Raw genomic sequence first — 16,980 nt, 5'->3', positions numbered from 1 at the left:
ATTTTTTTGTTCAGTATAAATGCTAGGCTGAAAGCAAGGGGAAATCATGTGCGAGTTGAGCTAAATATAGGAGATGATTCAGACAGCAACATGATATTCTAGTTCAGCTAAATAGAGGAGATGATTCAGACAGCAACATAAACATGATATTCTTATGGAGGGGCAGTGGTCATTCAGATGGAACTGTTAGTAGGCAAAGGTGTGTGACGGCTCGTCCAAATTATTTATTTTTTAAACTAGGCAAGTCAGTTAAGAACAAATTCTTATTTACAAAGGCGACCTACCCCGGCCATACCATAACCCGGACGACACTGAGCCAATTGTGCGCCGCCCTATGGGACTCCCAATCATGGCCGGTTGTGATACAGCCCAGCATTGAACCAGGGTCTGTAGTGACGCATCTAGCACTGAGATGCAGTGCCTTAGACCCCAATCAGCATCCAAACAACCAGTTTTATTATCACTGTTACAATTAATTTTAAAACATAGCAAAAACGCATACTGTAGAAGTGACATCAAAATAATTAAGGAAATTGATTTCTGTAAAACCTTACAATCAGGAGACAATCTGTGTGAACATACCAACTCAATCAGATATACTTGATAAAATGTGTTTATTTACACAAATATTTTCAGATACTAGTCTACATACGGACAAAAATATATACAGTGATGTAAGGACTCATACAACTTCATTATGTCGATGTATGCATGTATTTCATATGTTGAGAGATTTCAAATGAAAAAAGGATGCATATGTACAGCTATACTCAAACAAGATTCCCATTTCTGGCACTAACACAGGAAAAATTAAACCGTTTAAGTTCAATACATCCTTCAGTGTCTAGCCAAACAGATGATCGATCACAAAACTTAGCCTCGAAACAAACTAAATACAAAAAAAAAATCCTCAGGTTCGAACAGCAGAGAAAAATTTTCAGGCCAACTTAACCAGGACTCCGGTGCTTTCGTATTGTTGTGATCTTCTAACAAATATTTTCTCCCCCATATTATCTCTACATAACTCAGTGTACCTCTCCAAGAAAACAAAGGTTTGGTCAGTCTCCTCTTTTTCCAAACGATTGAGTAAACTTTGGTTTTTTTACAACTTAAATTAATTCAAGGGTAAAGCAGCAAGTTTGAGCGAAACGTTTCAAATTAACCGAACGGATGGCTTTGTCTGGATTTCGAATGGTTTGGATGACAATACTGCCATCAAACCGTTTCCACAGTAAATTAAACCCATCCAGCACCATAGCATTTCAGTACAAAAAAGGAAAACTGTCAGGGAACCCTTACATCAAAAAGACTAGGTATCCAGTTCGGTAGAAAGGCAAGACATACTATTCAGACTAAAGTGTCATTAGTATAGGTGGAGTGAGGCAGCTTCAGTGTTTCAACACACGACTGGAGCACAGAACAGCACCAAACACTTTCAAATGGCGTCTTTATAATGGTGGTATGGAGTTCTGGATTGACCTAAACACGGGGGATTGCTTAAGGTGTTCAGCCAGGTCTTGTTTGACAACATTGCATTAGTAAACTACAGATTCTGCTCCTTTTGGTATGAATGTTACCGTCCTTTCCTGTTGCCTTCCGCTAACTACTTCGCATGACCATTGTCAGTGATGTACAAACAAAACGTGTTGCAAGGGGAGGGACCCCCATCACCAGTGGATTCGTAACTTATTCTTGGCTTGTAAGACACAGCCACACACAGACAGCCACACACACACACACAGCCACACACACACACAGCCACATCGTCACTTAAAGATGAAAGGAATACCTGTATGTGTCAATTACACAGAACATTCATTTCATATGTCTGTTTACCTCATGTTCATTAAAGGAGATACAAACTAACATTGTTCAGATGAGACTGCCTTCAGAGGTTGGCATTCCTGGATCTCAGGGCAGTTTGAGTGAGTGAGTAGAGGTGGTGGCGCAGGCCGGCAGAGTGAGTGGCCCCTGATGGTTGCAATCACTGGGGGGGACCAGCAGCGGCGGGCACGGGGATGCTCAGGGCGTTGGTGGCAGCAGAGAGAACGGGCGAGCCGGTGAGGGTGACCAGGGCAGTAGCGACTGGCAAGGCAGAGATGCCTAGAGAGAAAGACAGGGAATTTAGCTTAACTAAGCATGCGGGTTACTTAGAAAACACTCCAAGGGAGTTCTGATGATGCAGTGACTACATTAACTAATGAGTTACATAGGAAAGATGACAATGTATACACTCAAATATGGTGAGAGTTGAGCTCTTCTGAAATGTATTGCAATAAAATTACAGCATGTCAATTATGACAATGTGATAGTCATTATTTTACTACCCATCTTTAAAGGCCTTTGCTGAATGTACGATTTTAGCCGTCTTATGCCATCCCGGAAAATATGTGCACGCCGCAGGCAAATTCTTAGGTCATAAACAACAGTCGGATGTCTTGGCTTGACCAATGTGACAGGGTCTATGTCTGCTGAATAAGTAACACAGAACCCAAACCGGCTGCGCGCGTGCGCACATTTATTTTGTCCCCCCACACCAAACGCGATCACAACACACAGGTTAAAATATCAAAACAAATTCTGAACCACATTAATTTGGGGACAGGTCGAAAAGCATTAAACCTTTATGGCAATTTAGCTTGCACTTGCTAGCTAATTTGTCATATTTTGCTAGCTTGCTGTTGCTAGCTAATTTGTCCTGGGATATAAACATTGAGTTGTTATCTTACCTAAAATGCACAAGGTCCTCTACTCCGACAATTAATCCACACATAAAACAGTCAACCGAATCATTTCTAGTCATCTCTCCTCCTAAGTTTTTTCTTCTCTTGACTTTATATTGCGATTGGCAACTTTCACAAATTAGGTGCATTACCGCCACCGACCTCGTTCGTCTTTCAGTCACCCACGTGGGTATAACCAATGAGATGACATGTGGGTACCTGCTTCTATAAACCAATGAGGAGATGGGAGAGGCAGGACTTGCAGCATGATCTGCATCAGAAATGGAACTGACTTCTATTTTAGCTCTTGGCAACAAGACGCTCATTGCCGCACGCGAGCAGTGTGGGTGCAATAATTGAATAATATAGATTTCTACATTTATTTTGCAATGCTCGCGCACACGACGGGAGCGGTGTAGTCGGCCTGTAAGTAACACTACGTGCAGTCGTGGTCTTGTGTGGCTGGTGTTGAGCCGATCCCGGTAACTGACCAATTAATTGTCTGATTAATTGAAACGTTTCCATGCTGTGCAAGAAGAACGATTTCCCTAATAATCTTGCTTGCATAACATCTGAAATCTGGTTACCTGATTGGATTTTTGAAAAACTCACAAAAATCACCAATCAAAATAAACATTCTACCACAGCGACCATGTTATTTTGGGGAAGCTGCTTATGAACTCAGACAAAGTTTGTATGTGAAAACTATTTCTAAGATGCATACTTCAGATTTTCCCAAACTCACTTGACTCGTGCATAAGCAAAGAGAGGCTTGCACTGCTGGCAGATGCACAGATCAAACACACAGCAGCAGTTGACCTAGCCTCTCAAGCCAATTGCATAATGTGACGACAGAACTATATCAAATCGTACAATCTGGCCAGGTTGATAAAGATATTAATTTGGTAACGTTGCAGTGTGACGTTATAATCGTAAAAGATAGAATCTGACGTACAGTCTACAAAGGCCTTTAGAGGAATGACTAACATCAATGACGGCATACTGAGGACATTTGCCTGGACAAATATAGCAGGTGACCAAGCTTCATTGAATCTTTACACAGACCAAGTTGGCTTCTTGAATCCATTTCATTTCCGAGCTCGGCCTCCCACTGACAAAACATCCTCCTCAACACTGAGTAATGGGAGTTCAGACGAGGAGCCGGGAGGGCATTCAGGCTGATTGGTGTGTGTGCGCTCACCAGTGATCATGTTGGCTGTGCTCACGGCTGTATTTCCACAGGGTAGGTTAGCCGACCCTGGCATGCGACCCTGCTCTTTCACAATGGGATCTGTGTGGACAAGAAAACACATATTGAACAAACCTCTGTCATGACTGTCCTGTGAGGATCCAAATAGGTCATATCAGGTTTGCAATGAATGACTTCAACCAGACCCCCCCCCCCCCCCCCCGTGTGTGTGTGGGGGGGGTCTGGTTGAAGGGACTGGTGGGGGTTAACAACTCACGCCCTGTTGTAAATCAAGGTAGAAGATTCAGGTCTCCTTCTCCAATGTTCACCAAAGGAACATCCTTTGTTTCAACAGACCTTTTCCAGCTGAAACTAACACGCTCAAAAGCAAATACTGTAACAATATTTCTAACATAGAATGTAGGGAATGTCAGGGGCGATCTATAGAACACTAATGCCATTTTGTTTGTTATTTTGTGATGTCATTAAAAATGTTAAAGGAAATACTGTAACTTGGAAAGATTACCCACTACATGTGTGAAGTGTTCATCCTATGCGTTGTGCATAAAAAATTATTAGTGTTTTTGTTGAGAGGGATGTGATTTTAGGAGCCATAAGATAATTGTTTTACATAAACTTTGCACAGCGACAAGTCACGCCCGAGTAAGGTCAGAGAGCATGTCAGCCTGACAGAACAGCGCTTTTAAACTGTATAAAATTATGGGTTAAGAATGAACCTACTAGACCAGAAAAGCGTGAAGCTGCACTTTTAAAGTGGTCTGAACTCTGAATCTCAACACGAGTTAGAGACGATAAACTCACCTCCCGGACAATCACTGGTACGGCTGATTAGCTGTCCTAAGTAAATTATCTTTGAAAGCCAATTTAAGTAGGACAATCCTACTATTCTGCTCAAACCATCGTATTACGCTACTCTCACCCCCCCACTGGGAACCATCAACCCGGCTGGCTAGCCCATCTTCTAAGTATCATGTTCAGGAGCGAATGGAAGGAAAATAAACTGTAGTTCTGTTCAGTACTACACGACAAGTCACCAGATACCAGACAACTACAGAGAAGAACAGTAGAAGACTTGATGGAACCATTTTTGGACAATCAGTGCCTTACAAGCGTGTCGCGAAAAGGCCCAACCCCCTTTCCAAGGCGGCCCAGTCCCGAGAGAGATACCCGACGAACCAAGGCATTTCACGTAAACACATTTATGACTTCTTACTCAAAGAGGGAGGCAATTGTGTGCAAAGTATAGGATTACTTCAATTAAAAAAATATTTAACCTTTATTTAACTAGACAAGTCACTTATTTTACAATGACGGCCTACCCCGGCCAAACCCTCCCCTAACCGGATGATGCTGGGGCAATTGTGTGCCGCCCTATGGGATTCCCGATCACAGCCGGTTGTGATACAGCCTATATGTACCAAAGTTAAGTGTGTCTGTCCCTCTCTGCCCCCCCCCCCCCCCCAACAGTCTTGAGTCCCTAGTCTCCAGCTACTGCAAGTAGATAGTCATAAGCAACTACTGATGACCACACTGAACTGGGCCATGTTCATTAGATACAAAATGGATGAAAACTGAGTAAAACGAGGTAGAGCTACCTGAAGAAAGTTTTTCTTTGCCACTACAAAACGTTTTGCTAATGTGCCCTAATGAACACGACCCTGATTAGCAAACAAACAAACAATATCAAAGCCAACTAAATGTGAAGAACCAGAACATCCGTCTCCCTTAACTTCTTACGGCTGGGGGGCAGTATTGAGTAGCTTGGATGAATAAGGTGCCCAGAGTAAACTGCCTGCTACTCAGGCCCAGAAGCTAAGATATGCATATTATTAGTAGATTTGGATAGAAAACACCCAGTTTCTAAAACTGTTTGAATGATGTCTGTGAGTATAACAGAACTCATATGGCAGGAAAAAACCTGGGGGAAAATCCAACCAGGAAGTGGGAAATCTGAGGTTTGTAGGTTTTCAAGTCTTTGCCGATACAAGATCGTGTAAATTTGGTCCGTTTGCACTTCCTACGGCTTCCACTAGATGTCAACAGTCTTTAGAACCTTGTTTGAGGCTTCTACTGTGAAGGGGGAGAGAATGAGAGCTGTTTCAACTAGAGGTCTGGCAGACTGCCATGAGCTCAGAATCGCACGCGCCCGTGAGACGTAGCTGCGTTCCATTGCATTTCTAAAGACAAAGGAATTCTCCGGTGGAAACATTATTGAAGATTTATGTTAAAAACATCCTAAAGATTGATTCTATACATCGTTTGACATGTTTCTACGAACTGTAACGGAACTTTTTGACTTTCGTCTGGACCTAGTGCTCGCGCCTCATGAATTTGGATTTGTGAACTAAACGCGAAAAAAAAGGAGGTATTTGGACATAAATGGACTTTATCGAACAAAACAAACATGGCTATTTTTCTGTGACTAGGTGCTGACCTAACATAATCGTTTGGTGTGCTTTCATCGTAAAGCCTTTTTGAAAATCAGACACTGTGGTGGGATTAACAACAAGTTTATCTTTAAAATGGTGTGAAATACTTGTATATTTGAGGAATTTTAATTATGAGATTTCTGTTTGAATTTGGCCCTGCACTTTCACTGGCTGTTGTCATATTGATCACGTTAGCTGGATTTCAGCCGTAAGAAGTAAAAAATAAAAAAATGTTTAAGCTGCGAGTTGCTTTTAAAGAGAAACCTTGTTGCAATGCGAAGTAACCCCAGTTATAACAAGCCTTTTATTTGCTGTTGTAACTGTAGCTTGGCCTACAGAGCCATATAGAGGACCACAGGTTCAAAGACATAATAAAAACAACCACAGAACAAAGCACACAGGGTTACAGTTGGGACCATCTTTCCTGTCAGCAGCAGCCACAACTAAATCATTTTCAGATCTAATCAATAAACCCACAGCAGTTCCATTCCAATCATTATTATGTGGGCAACTTTCAGAGAATATTCTAAGAACATCACCAACCTATAAATTAATCTCACAGAATGTGAGATTTTTTATTTATTTTTTATTTGGTTAAGTTTCTCAACTTTCCGAGTTACTAAGGTAGACTCAGCGTTATGACATTGTCATGAACAGCACCGCAGACATTCAAATGAGCGTGATGCGAAACTGTGCTCTCATACAGTCAGACATATTATCTGGCCATGTACGCTTCACGTCATCACAACGTGGTATCTACGGGACCAGAACAGCGAAGGAGTTTAGCCATGCACTTCAACGCTCTTAGTTGTTGCGGAAATCAAACAGCTATTGCAGTTTACTTCATGCATCGCTGAGTCTACCTTTAAAAATCTTCAACATCCACACTCACAAAAGTAGGGGTGATCCATGGCCTCGCGGGCAGTCAACCGGGCCTGATGGTCATAGCGCAGCAGCTTGTCCAGAAAGTCCAGACCCTCAGGACTGATCAGTTGCTGGTTCTCACTGTGGACGAAGCGCTCCCACCGCTTACGAGAGTGTCTGGAAGGGGAGAGCTAGTTAAGAGCAGCTGTGTGTGTTTAGATTCAGGAATTGGTTTTACTAAGTGCCCAAAACAAGTGCAGAAAACCACACATTAGTAAAGACAGACAACCACATACCTTCCCAGAATGTCATTGAACCGAGGCTCCAACTCGATGTTGTACTTGTCAATGTAGTCGTACAGGTCTTCCGTTCCCAACACCTTGGCTATTCTCACCAACTGACAAAGGGGAAAAAATTATGGGGAAATATCATTCATGAATAGAACTGACAGGATTACCGATAGTACCTGACATAATCAAATCTGTTGTATACAATCCATTTCCATCGGAATGTTCTGGAACCTTTCACCCTCCTGAACAGGCCCAAGTTATTCTCGTCACTTGTAATGAGTAGGGCCCTCGCGACATGGTGGACAACGTTTTGGAGTGTTTACCTGGTCGTAGTTGTCGTGGCCATGGAAGAAAGGCTCCTTCCTGAAGACCATGCTGGCCAACATGCAGCCCAAGCTCCACATGTCCAGACTGTAGTCATACATCTGGAAGAAGAAGACAGTCAAATCAGTGAGTTAGAGAAAAGTCCCAAATATTGGGACTATCTAATGAAATGGATTTGAATGACCAATGTGAGATTGGCCTGTTTAGTTGTTTTCACATTGCCGTGTTGAGCATGGTTCCAGTAACTACGGCGGATGCTTAACCAACTCAGCAGTTTGGTTCAATGGTGTGAAAAGGGTATGTGTGCATGTAGCTGTGATCTATACAACAGAAAATAATATAGACTGAGCTTGACAATTAAGAACAGTAGCTGGAAAACATACCTGATAATCGACCAGAAGCTCAGGTCCTTTGAAGTAGCGAGAAGCCACTCGGACATTATACTCCTGTCCCGGGTGGTAGAACTCAGCCAGACCCCAGTCAATAAGGCGCAGCTGGAAGAACACAAACACAGACAGTCGATACCGAGATGAGCAGAACAGGGTTGTGTTCATTAGGACAACAAACATAAATAAATAGACAAACAGGGAGGGACTACTTGGGCATTGTAATGTCGTTGTGCAATATCTGCTTGTATTACAGCTCCAATAATACATCATAACATGATTCATCAAGAGTTAAAATATTTCCATTTAAACTAGCGTAATTTCTTTTTGTCACATTAAATGTACTGATGACAAAGGTCTTGTCTACGGGTAAATCGGATGGAGGGAAATAACCGTGCATCTGCCGCATTGGTCATAAACACTCACCTTGCGGTGTTCGTGATCAATCATCACGTTGTGGGGTTTTACGTCCCTGTGCATGATTCCCATGCTGTGGGAGTAGTCCAGGGCCTGCGGACAGAGCCAAAATGGCTGCAAGTTAACAACAAGGAGGCTGGGGATTTAATCAACAAAGAAATGCAGATGACAAAACAGACGTTTTCTTCCCGTCTGGGCGCACAAACATGTTGATGGGCAAATAGACGGTTAATATGTAACCGTCGGACAAACAAGGGGCTTATACTCTAAGCACCCGAATGTTCTTGTTTTGGGAGAGGAAAATGCTGACTCATGTCTAGCAGTCTCTGGGCCTTCCAATACATTTTAAGAGCACAAATAAAATGGGGCAGTACACCCAAATTACAACATTACGAGACCCACCTTGAGGATCTCGAACATGTAGAACCGGATGTCATAGTCCGTTAGGGTCTGGTACAATTGCTGCAAGTAAAAACGGATGAATCAATACCGTGATTTAATCAAACCCTGAAGAGTCCATGCATATATCTGTTTAACCAACCTGAACCCATCATCTAATACAAAGAGCACATATTATTCAAATCACAAGCTATCAACTTGGGCATCTGACTGGTAACACTTAGGCCTATTACGGAACACCAAAAGTGACGCAACCATTCGTTTTGATCATCATGTACCAGTGATTGAGGATAGAACCACAAGACAAGAAACATCCTGGCCCCCGAAGACAGCACAGCACATTTACATTTAAGTCATTTAGCAGACGCTCTTATCCAGAGCGACTTACAAATTGGAAAGTTCATACATATTCATCCTGGTCCCCCCGTGGGGAATGAACCCACAACCCTGGCGTTGCAAGCGCCATGCTCTACCAACTGAGCCACACGGGAGCACCCGTTTACATACACTTAGATTGGAGTCATTAAAACTCATTTTTCAACCACTCCACAAATGCCTTGTTAACAAACTATAGTTTTGGCAAGTAGGTTAGGACATCTACTTGGTGCATGACACAAGTAATTTTTCAAACAATTGTTTACAGACAGATTACTTCACTGTATCATAATTCCAGTGGGTCAGAAGTTTACATACACTAAGTTGACTGTGCCTTTAAACAGCTTGGAAAATTCCAGAAAATTATGTCATGGCTTTAGAAGCTTCTGATAGGCTAATTGACATCATTTGAGTCAATTGGAGGTGTACCTGTGGATTCATTTCAAGGCCTACCTTCAAACTCAGTGCCTCTTTGCTTGTCATCATGAGAAAATCAAAATAAATCATCCAAGACCTCAACAAACAAAAAAAATTGTTGACCTCTACAAGTCTGGTTCATCCTTGGGAGCAATTTCCAAACGCTTGAAGGTACCACGTTCATCTGTACAAACAACAGTACGCAAGTATAAACACCATGGGACCACGCAGCCGTCATACCTCTCAGGAAGGAGACGCGCTCTGTCTCTTAGAGATTAACATACTTCGGTGCGAAAAGTGCAAATCCATCCCAGAACAGCAGCAAATGACCTTCTGAAGATGCTGGAGGAACAGGTACAAAAGTATCTATATCCACAGTAAAACGAGTCCTATATCGACATAACCTGAAAGGCCGCTCAGCAAGGAAGAAGCCACTGCTCCAAAACCTCCATAAAAAAGCCAGACTACGGTTTGCAACTGCATTTACATTTACAACTGCACATGTGGACAAAGATTGTACTTTTTGGAGAAATCAGTCCTCTGGTCTGATGAAGCAAAAATATAACTGTTCAGCCATAATGACCATCGTTATGTTTGGAGGAAAAAGGGGGACGCTTGCAAGCCGAAGAACACCATCCCAACTGTGTAGCACGGGGGTGGCATCATCCTGTTGTGGCGGTGCTTTCCTGCAGGAAGGACTGGTGCACTTCACAAAATACATGGCATCATGAGGAATGAAAATATGTGGATATATTGAAGCAACATCTCAAGACATCAGTCAGGAAGTTGGGTCTTCCAAATGGACAATGACCCCAAGCATACTTCCAAAGTTGTGGCAAAATGGCTTAAGGACAACAAAGTCAAGGTATTGAAGTGGCCATCACAAAGCCCTGACCTCAATCCTATAGAACATCTGTGGGCAGAACTGAAAAAGCATGTGCGAGCAAGGAGGCCTACAAACCTGACTCAGTTACACCAGCTCTGTCAGGAGGAATGGGCCAAAATTCACCCAACTTATTGTGGGAAGCTTGTGGATGTCTACCCAAAACGTTTTACCCAAGTTAAACAATTTAAAGGCAATGATATCAAATATGAATTGAGTGTATGTAAACGTCTGACCCACTGGGAATGTGCTGAAAGAAATAAAAGCTGAAAGAAATTATTCTCTCTACTATTATTCGGACATTTCACATTCTTAAAATGAAGTGGTGATCCTAACTAATCTAAGACAGGGAATTTTTACTAGGATTAAATGTCAGGAATTGTGAAAAACTGAGTTTAAATGTATTTGGCTAAGTTGTATGTAAACTTCCGACTTCAACTGTACACACTGGAGTACGGGGAAACAACATGCACGCCAAAAAAGGTTTTTATAGGGCTTTGTTTCTGAATAGAGATGTACACTGTCAAGAAACGGAAGAAAACAGACTGCAAAGAGGACGGACTACCTGAACTTGTCCAATAAGAAACGCAAAACGTTTTGGTGTGGTGTAATGAATAGGACCCCGGGGTTATGCTCCGTCTTACCTTGAAGTCTGTGTTGTTGACATGTTCAAAGACCAAAGCCGGTGTCCGAGACTGAAAGAAAAGAAGGGGTGTTGCATTAAAGTCATGGCAGCCCCTCTAAAAGCGTAATACAGTTTTCACACCTCTTTCCCCACCATTCCTACTCACCACTGGGTCTTTGACGATGTCTACAAGGGAGATGACGTTGGGGCCTCCGCGGAGGTTCTCCAGGATCTTAATTTCACGCTTGATTTTCTTCTTCTTGACGGGCTATGGACACAATTAAAGACCAATTGTATTGATTGTCTGCGTGGTTTTACTTCAATATGATTCCAACAAGCCAATGTGAGTCTATATCGAATGGCAAATCTATGATCTGAATGATATTGATTTCTCATCGTGGCCTTACCTTGAGTATTTTCACCACAACCTTCTCATTGTTGGTGATGTTGATTGCTTCAAACACTTCACTGTACTTCCCACGTCCCAGCTTCCGCACCAACTGGAAGTCATCTTGATTTCTGCGGTCAGAAATGTTTTTGTCAATTACACAATTCAAGGAAATTGGAATTAAACTGCAGAGATTCAATGTGCAAAGAGAACGTCATAAGTTGTTTAGCAAGCACCAACCAACATTTTCTGACTTAATTTAGAGACTGGGAGTGTGTGTGTGTGGTCGCTGCGTACCCCCATTCCACCACATGGGACTCATAGTCCCAGTACTCCCTGGGCCGTTGTGTGTTGACATCGGTGTACACGCGGGCCCGACTCGGCACGGGTCCTGACATGTCCGACAGCTTGGCAGAGGAGAGGGGGTGCACTTACTGCAGAGAAGGATGAGGAGGGAAGAGAGTAGGCAGGATAAGAGGGAAGGTGGGGGAACAGGTCAGGGGCCTCTTCCTGACAGGGCAGGTGGTAAGGGGGGGCTTTGGCTGTAGGGTGGGGGGCACCAGGGGAGGACAGCTGAGACAACAGGGGGAAAGGAAGAAACAATGTCAGTTATATTTGAGACCATCACCTAGGCCAGATCAAATACGTATCATTGACATGGATTTAAAAACTCCCTGCAGAACTGATGGCCAGTGCAGACAATCAGTTTCTACAGGTGTGTGTGTGTAATGCAATTTGATGCACTGTTACAACACTGAATTTGTTGTTGCAAACTAAATTAAAGGCCTGATTACCAGCAGGCTGTTTTAAAATGTGTCACTGCATCGCCCCTAAAGTATTGACAATGTTTAATTACTAAAGCTGGTGGGGATAAGCTATGCAACTATGGATTTAGTTTAAAATACAAAATCCATTCTCTTACTGCCGTGATCATCAAAGTTTGATGGAATTCATCATTACCACACACACACGAGTAAAAAAAGGTGTGAAAATACTGTCACATTTGACTTTTTATACTCTAACAGAAGTTCCCATTTGTTCAGAAAAATGTTCATACTCATATTGGCTTCTATTGATAAATGATCTCTATCCATATTTCATGCCAATAGACCATTCCCTCTGCAATAGTCAAGCCTTCGTTTATCTTTGCCAACAACAAACGGTCATAACTCTGGTGCCTGTCAAACATATCCTCTAGCTCTGTATAGAGGTTGGCATAGATATGGTTTTTCATTTATTTAAACCTTTATTTAACTAGGCAAGTCAGTTAACTTCTTATGGCTGCAGGGGCAGTATTGAGTAGCTTGGATGAAAGGTGCCCAGAGTAAACGGCCTGCTCCTCAGTCCCAGTTACTAATATATGCATATTATTATTAGTATTGGATAGAAAACACTCTGAGGTTTCTAAAACTGTTTGAATTATGTCTGTGAATATAACAGAACTCATATGGCAGGCAAAAACATGAGAAAAAATCCACACCGGAAGTGGAAATTCTGAGGCTGGTCGATGTTAAACTCATCACCTATTCAATTCCCTGTAATATATGGATCTGTTTGCACTTCCTACGCCTTCTTTCGTTCTACCGACTGTTGACATCTAGTGGATTTTTTCTCATGTTTTTGCCTGCCATATGAGTTCTGTTATACTCACAGACATAATTCAAACAGTTATTAGATATATATGATAACAACATCCTGAAGATTGATTATCTACTTAGTTTGACCAGTTTATTCGACTTGTAATATAACTTTTTGAAGTTTTCGTCCGACGTTTGCCTGCATCTGCGCGAGCGTTTGGACACGTGTACATAAGTAATGGACATAAGTAATGGACATAATCGAACAAATCAATGATTTATTGTGGATCTAGGATTCCTGGGAGTGCATTCTGATAAATATCAAAGGTAAGGGAATATTTATCATGTAATTTCTGGTTTCTGTTGACTCCAACATGGCGGCTAATTTGGCTATTGTTCTGAGCTCCGTCTCAGATTATTGCATGGTTTGCTTTTTCCGTAAAGTTTTTTTGAAATCCGACACAGCGGTTGCATTAAGAAGAAGTATATCTATAATTCCATGTGTATAACTTCTATTATCATCTACATTTATGATGAGTATTTCTGTTGAAACGATGTGGCTATGCAAAATCACTTGATGTTTTTGGAACTAGTGAATGTAACGCGCCAATGTAAACTCACTTTTTTTATATAAATATGAACTTTATCAAACAAAACATGCATGTATTGTGTAACATGAAGTCCTATGAGTGTCATCTGATGAAGATCATCAAAGGTTAGTGATAAATTCTCTCTTCTTTTTGTGACTGCTATCTTTGGCTGGAAAAATGGCTGTGCTTATTGTGGTTTGGTGTGACCTAACATAATCGTTTGTAGTGCTTTCGCTGAAAAGCATATTTGAAATCTGACACTTGTGGGATTAACAACAAGATTACCTTTAAAATGGTATAAGACACATGTATGTCTGAGGAATTTTAATTATGAGATTTCTGGTTTTTGAATTTGGCGCCCTGCACTTTCACTGGCTGTTGTCATATCATCCCGTTACCAGGATTGCAGCCATAAGAAGTTAAGAACAAATTCTTATTTACAATGATGGCCTACCCAGGATGACGCTGGGCAAATTGTGTACCGCCCTATGGGAATCCCAAATGCGGCCAGATGTGATACAAAAAAAGAAAACGTGAGTACTATGAGTGTATTTGGGGCTTACCTGGTTCGTAAGTTACCCAGGGATATGTAGTTTTACCTAGCTTTGAGGCGTCTGGTACATCTAGCACTCTACCTCTGATAGTATGTAGCTGACCTAGGCTTAAAGTACGTTCTTTTAGCAACAGTCCGTGGGAAGCCAGAAGTCATATACAATTCCATTTCAACTTATTGTGCTGGTGGGCAGGATGGTTGGTCATTATGAAGTGACACAAGGTATGCAGAGGCAGGGGGTCTACAACAGGCCCACATTTGGAAAGTATGTTTAAAAATATGATCATTTAGATATTTTGTCTCAAACTCCCACCTGTCATAAAGACCAACCTCCTACTCCTCGAAGTTACTTCAGCAGCCGGGCAGAGCCCAACTGTGGATCCGGGTCACGACACCATTGTAACAGAGTGCATTCTGCTTCGAGCAACTAGCAACCACTGAGTTTGAGTTTATTTTATTTTTACAGGGACAGTGCACATTAATTAACGTTTCAGTAAAAGTGCCGGTTTTAGCCAACCGGCTAATTTTCAACCGCAGTCCCTGGGCAGGTTATTAAAAACAATTACAATATAGACAATAGCAACATAGAACAAGCAAGACATAGCATACAGACAGAGCAACATAGGACAAGCAAGACGTAGCATACAGACAGAGCAACATAGAACAAAAAGCAGCAAGACAAAATTCATAACAGCAACAAAGTGTTTCCACACCTTACAAGTTACAGACAACAGACATGGAAAGCGGCAACACACAGCTAGGGACCATGTTCACAAATCTGATTGACCTTTAGCCATGTCTTCAAGCATTTTGTGAAAGTGTGATATGTGGTGCAGTTATGTGTGTCTGATGGCAGTGTATTCCAGACATGGGAAGCTCTCACAGAGAATGCAGATTTACTAAAGGTGCTTTTCCTTAGGGGAACTATACAGTCAGTGACAGTTGCCTTTAGATTTCAGTTTAATATTAACTCCAGCCAACATGCTACAGGCGAGTTCCACATCCACTACATTCTAAAGTTAGCATAGTTTTATTCGAAAAATATGTAGCAATGAATAATCTTCTCTGCAATGGATGCAAGACACCTTTGGGGAAAAGTGGTGTTGCCGCCCTCTGGCTAAGATATAGCTAGTTAAAGGTAGGTAACAGTAGCTAATGCCATGTTTGACAACAAACATGTGCATCTAGCTTTTGAGGAATAAGAAATGTTTGTTTGCTCAGTGCCTCATGAGTAGTTACGATAGATGGCTAGACTAACGTCTCCCGAGTGGCGCAGCGGTCTAAGGCACTGCATCGCACTACTAGAGGCGTCACTACAGACCCGGGTTCCATTCCGGGCCGTATCAATAACCGGCCGTGATCGGGAGTCCCATAGGGCGGTGCACAATTGGCCCAGCGTCGTACGGGTTAGGGGAGGGTTTGACCGGAGGGGCTTCACAAGTAGGCTTGCACTGTAAATAATAATTTGTTCTTGTAAATAATTGTAAATAATAATAACTGACTTGCCTAGTTAAATAAAAACTTAAATAAAAACATTAAAATAAAAACGTTAACGAAATCAATGTAACAATTGTAGGTTGCAGCGTATCCCCAAACTCGTTCCTGGCGATCCCAAGGGATGCACGTTTTGATTTTTTTCCCCTAACACTACACAGCAAATTCAAATGATCAAAGCTTAACGATCAGTTGATTATTTGGTTCAGCTGTGTGGTGCTACTAGGGCAAAAACCAATACGTGCACCCCTTGGGGTCCCCAAGACCAAGATTAGGAAACGCTGAGGGGTTGCTTCAAAGATTAGCTATACTAGCTAACGTTAGCACTTTCACACATCTAGCTAGCTAACGCATGGCTGGTTTGCGCAGTTTGGCAGCAATAACTACATTGGACAGTTTTGTTATCCAACTACAGTAGCTAGCTACCGGTAGTCTCATCTAGCCCAGCTAGTTAACGCGTTAGTCACCAGTCCCAATGGCAAGCTTGAAAACTAGCTAGATAGCGAACTGACTGCTTGTTTCAGAAAATAATTCCAAATAAGTCCAAACTTCCATTTTATAGTTACCTCTTTGATCAAATCTGTGACCCAACTCCTATTTTAGGAGCGGAGTGAAGGCAGGGTCCCTTCCTTTCCTCTCGCCGGTGTACTTGCGTATGATTTTTGCTGTCTCAGGGACAATATGGCCGACTACCGCCACTCACGGCTGTTCTTCTTCGTTTGGCGGATCGCAACCAACTGAAAGGTGCTTATGCCGCCATCTACTGTACTGGAGTGTGAGGCTGGTCTCCTCCTTATTCTGTGGATTTTAAATGGTAGTTGGCAACCAACTTTAAGGTGCATAACCGCCACCAACTGGACTGGAATGTGGACCAGAGACAGTGAAGGTCTAAATCCAACCCAATAATCTCACAAGCAGTAAGGGTGATCATTAGGACAGCTAAGAGGGAGTATTGGTGCCGGTTCTGTGGAAACATAGGAAACAAAATACATAATTAAATACTACATCCCCTGAAGATTTCCCCAGCAGTTCACTT

The 16,980-nt window shown here is 42.2% G+C and overlaps 1 protein-coding gene across 2 annotated transcripts; it reads right to left on the bottom strand.

The window, feature by feature from the left end:
- Positions 1–597: 597 nt before the first annotated feature.
- Positions 598–16,667, bottom strand: LOC139536263 (casein kinase II subunit alpha-like). Of its 2 annotated transcripts, none has more exons than XM_071336637.1 (13): positions 16,511–16,667; positions 12,028–12,164; positions 11,750–11,861; positions 11,509–11,610; positions 11,362–11,412; positions 9,046–9,105; positions 8,653–8,736; positions 8,224–8,334; positions 7,840–7,941; positions 7,523–7,623; positions 7,255–7,403; positions 3,925–4,014; positions 598–2,103 (listed from the first exon to the last, which is right to left on the bottom strand). In XM_071336637.1, exons 2-13 carry the CDS (start codon positions 12,126–12,128, stop codon positions 1,985–1,987), a joined length of 1,182 nt encoding a protein of 393 aa, XP_071192738.1. In that variant the 5' UTR covers positions 12,129–12,164; positions 16,511–16,667; the 3' UTR covers positions 598–1,984. The 2 variants fall into 2 exon arrangements, with proteins under 2 accessions (XP_071192738.1, XP_071192737.1); XM_071336636.1 differs by having other exon boundaries at positions 12,028–12,303; positions 16,511–16,660.
- Between the last annotated feature and the right edge of the window lie 313 nt (positions 16,668–16,980).

The sequence above is a fragment of the Salvelinus alpinus genome, chromosome 12, assembly GCF_045679555.1.
Source record: "Salvelinus alpinus chromosome 12, SLU_Salpinus.1, whole genome shotgun sequence".
NCBI classification, from domain to species: domain Eukaryota; kingdom Metazoa; phylum Chordata; class Actinopteri; order Salmoniformes; family Salmonidae; genus Salvelinus; species Salvelinus alpinus.
This window is presented reverse-complemented; position numbering and strand designations above follow the sequence as displayed.

Bases quoted from the DNA above. Each gene is read 5' to 3' on its own strand.
- LOC139536263 (XM_071336637.1), bottom strand. From the start codon at position 12,128: ATGTCAGGACCCGTGCCGAGTCGGGCCCGCGTGTACACCGATGTCAAC. The intron at 9,106-11,361 runs GTAAGACGGAGC...TTTTACTTGCAG, and splicing joins TCAACAACACAGACTTCAAG to CAATTGTACCAGACCCTAAC. The intron at 7,624-7,839 runs GTAAACACTCCA...CCCCTTTGTCAG, and splicing joins GCCACGACAACTACGACCAG to TTGGTGAGAATAGCCAAGGT.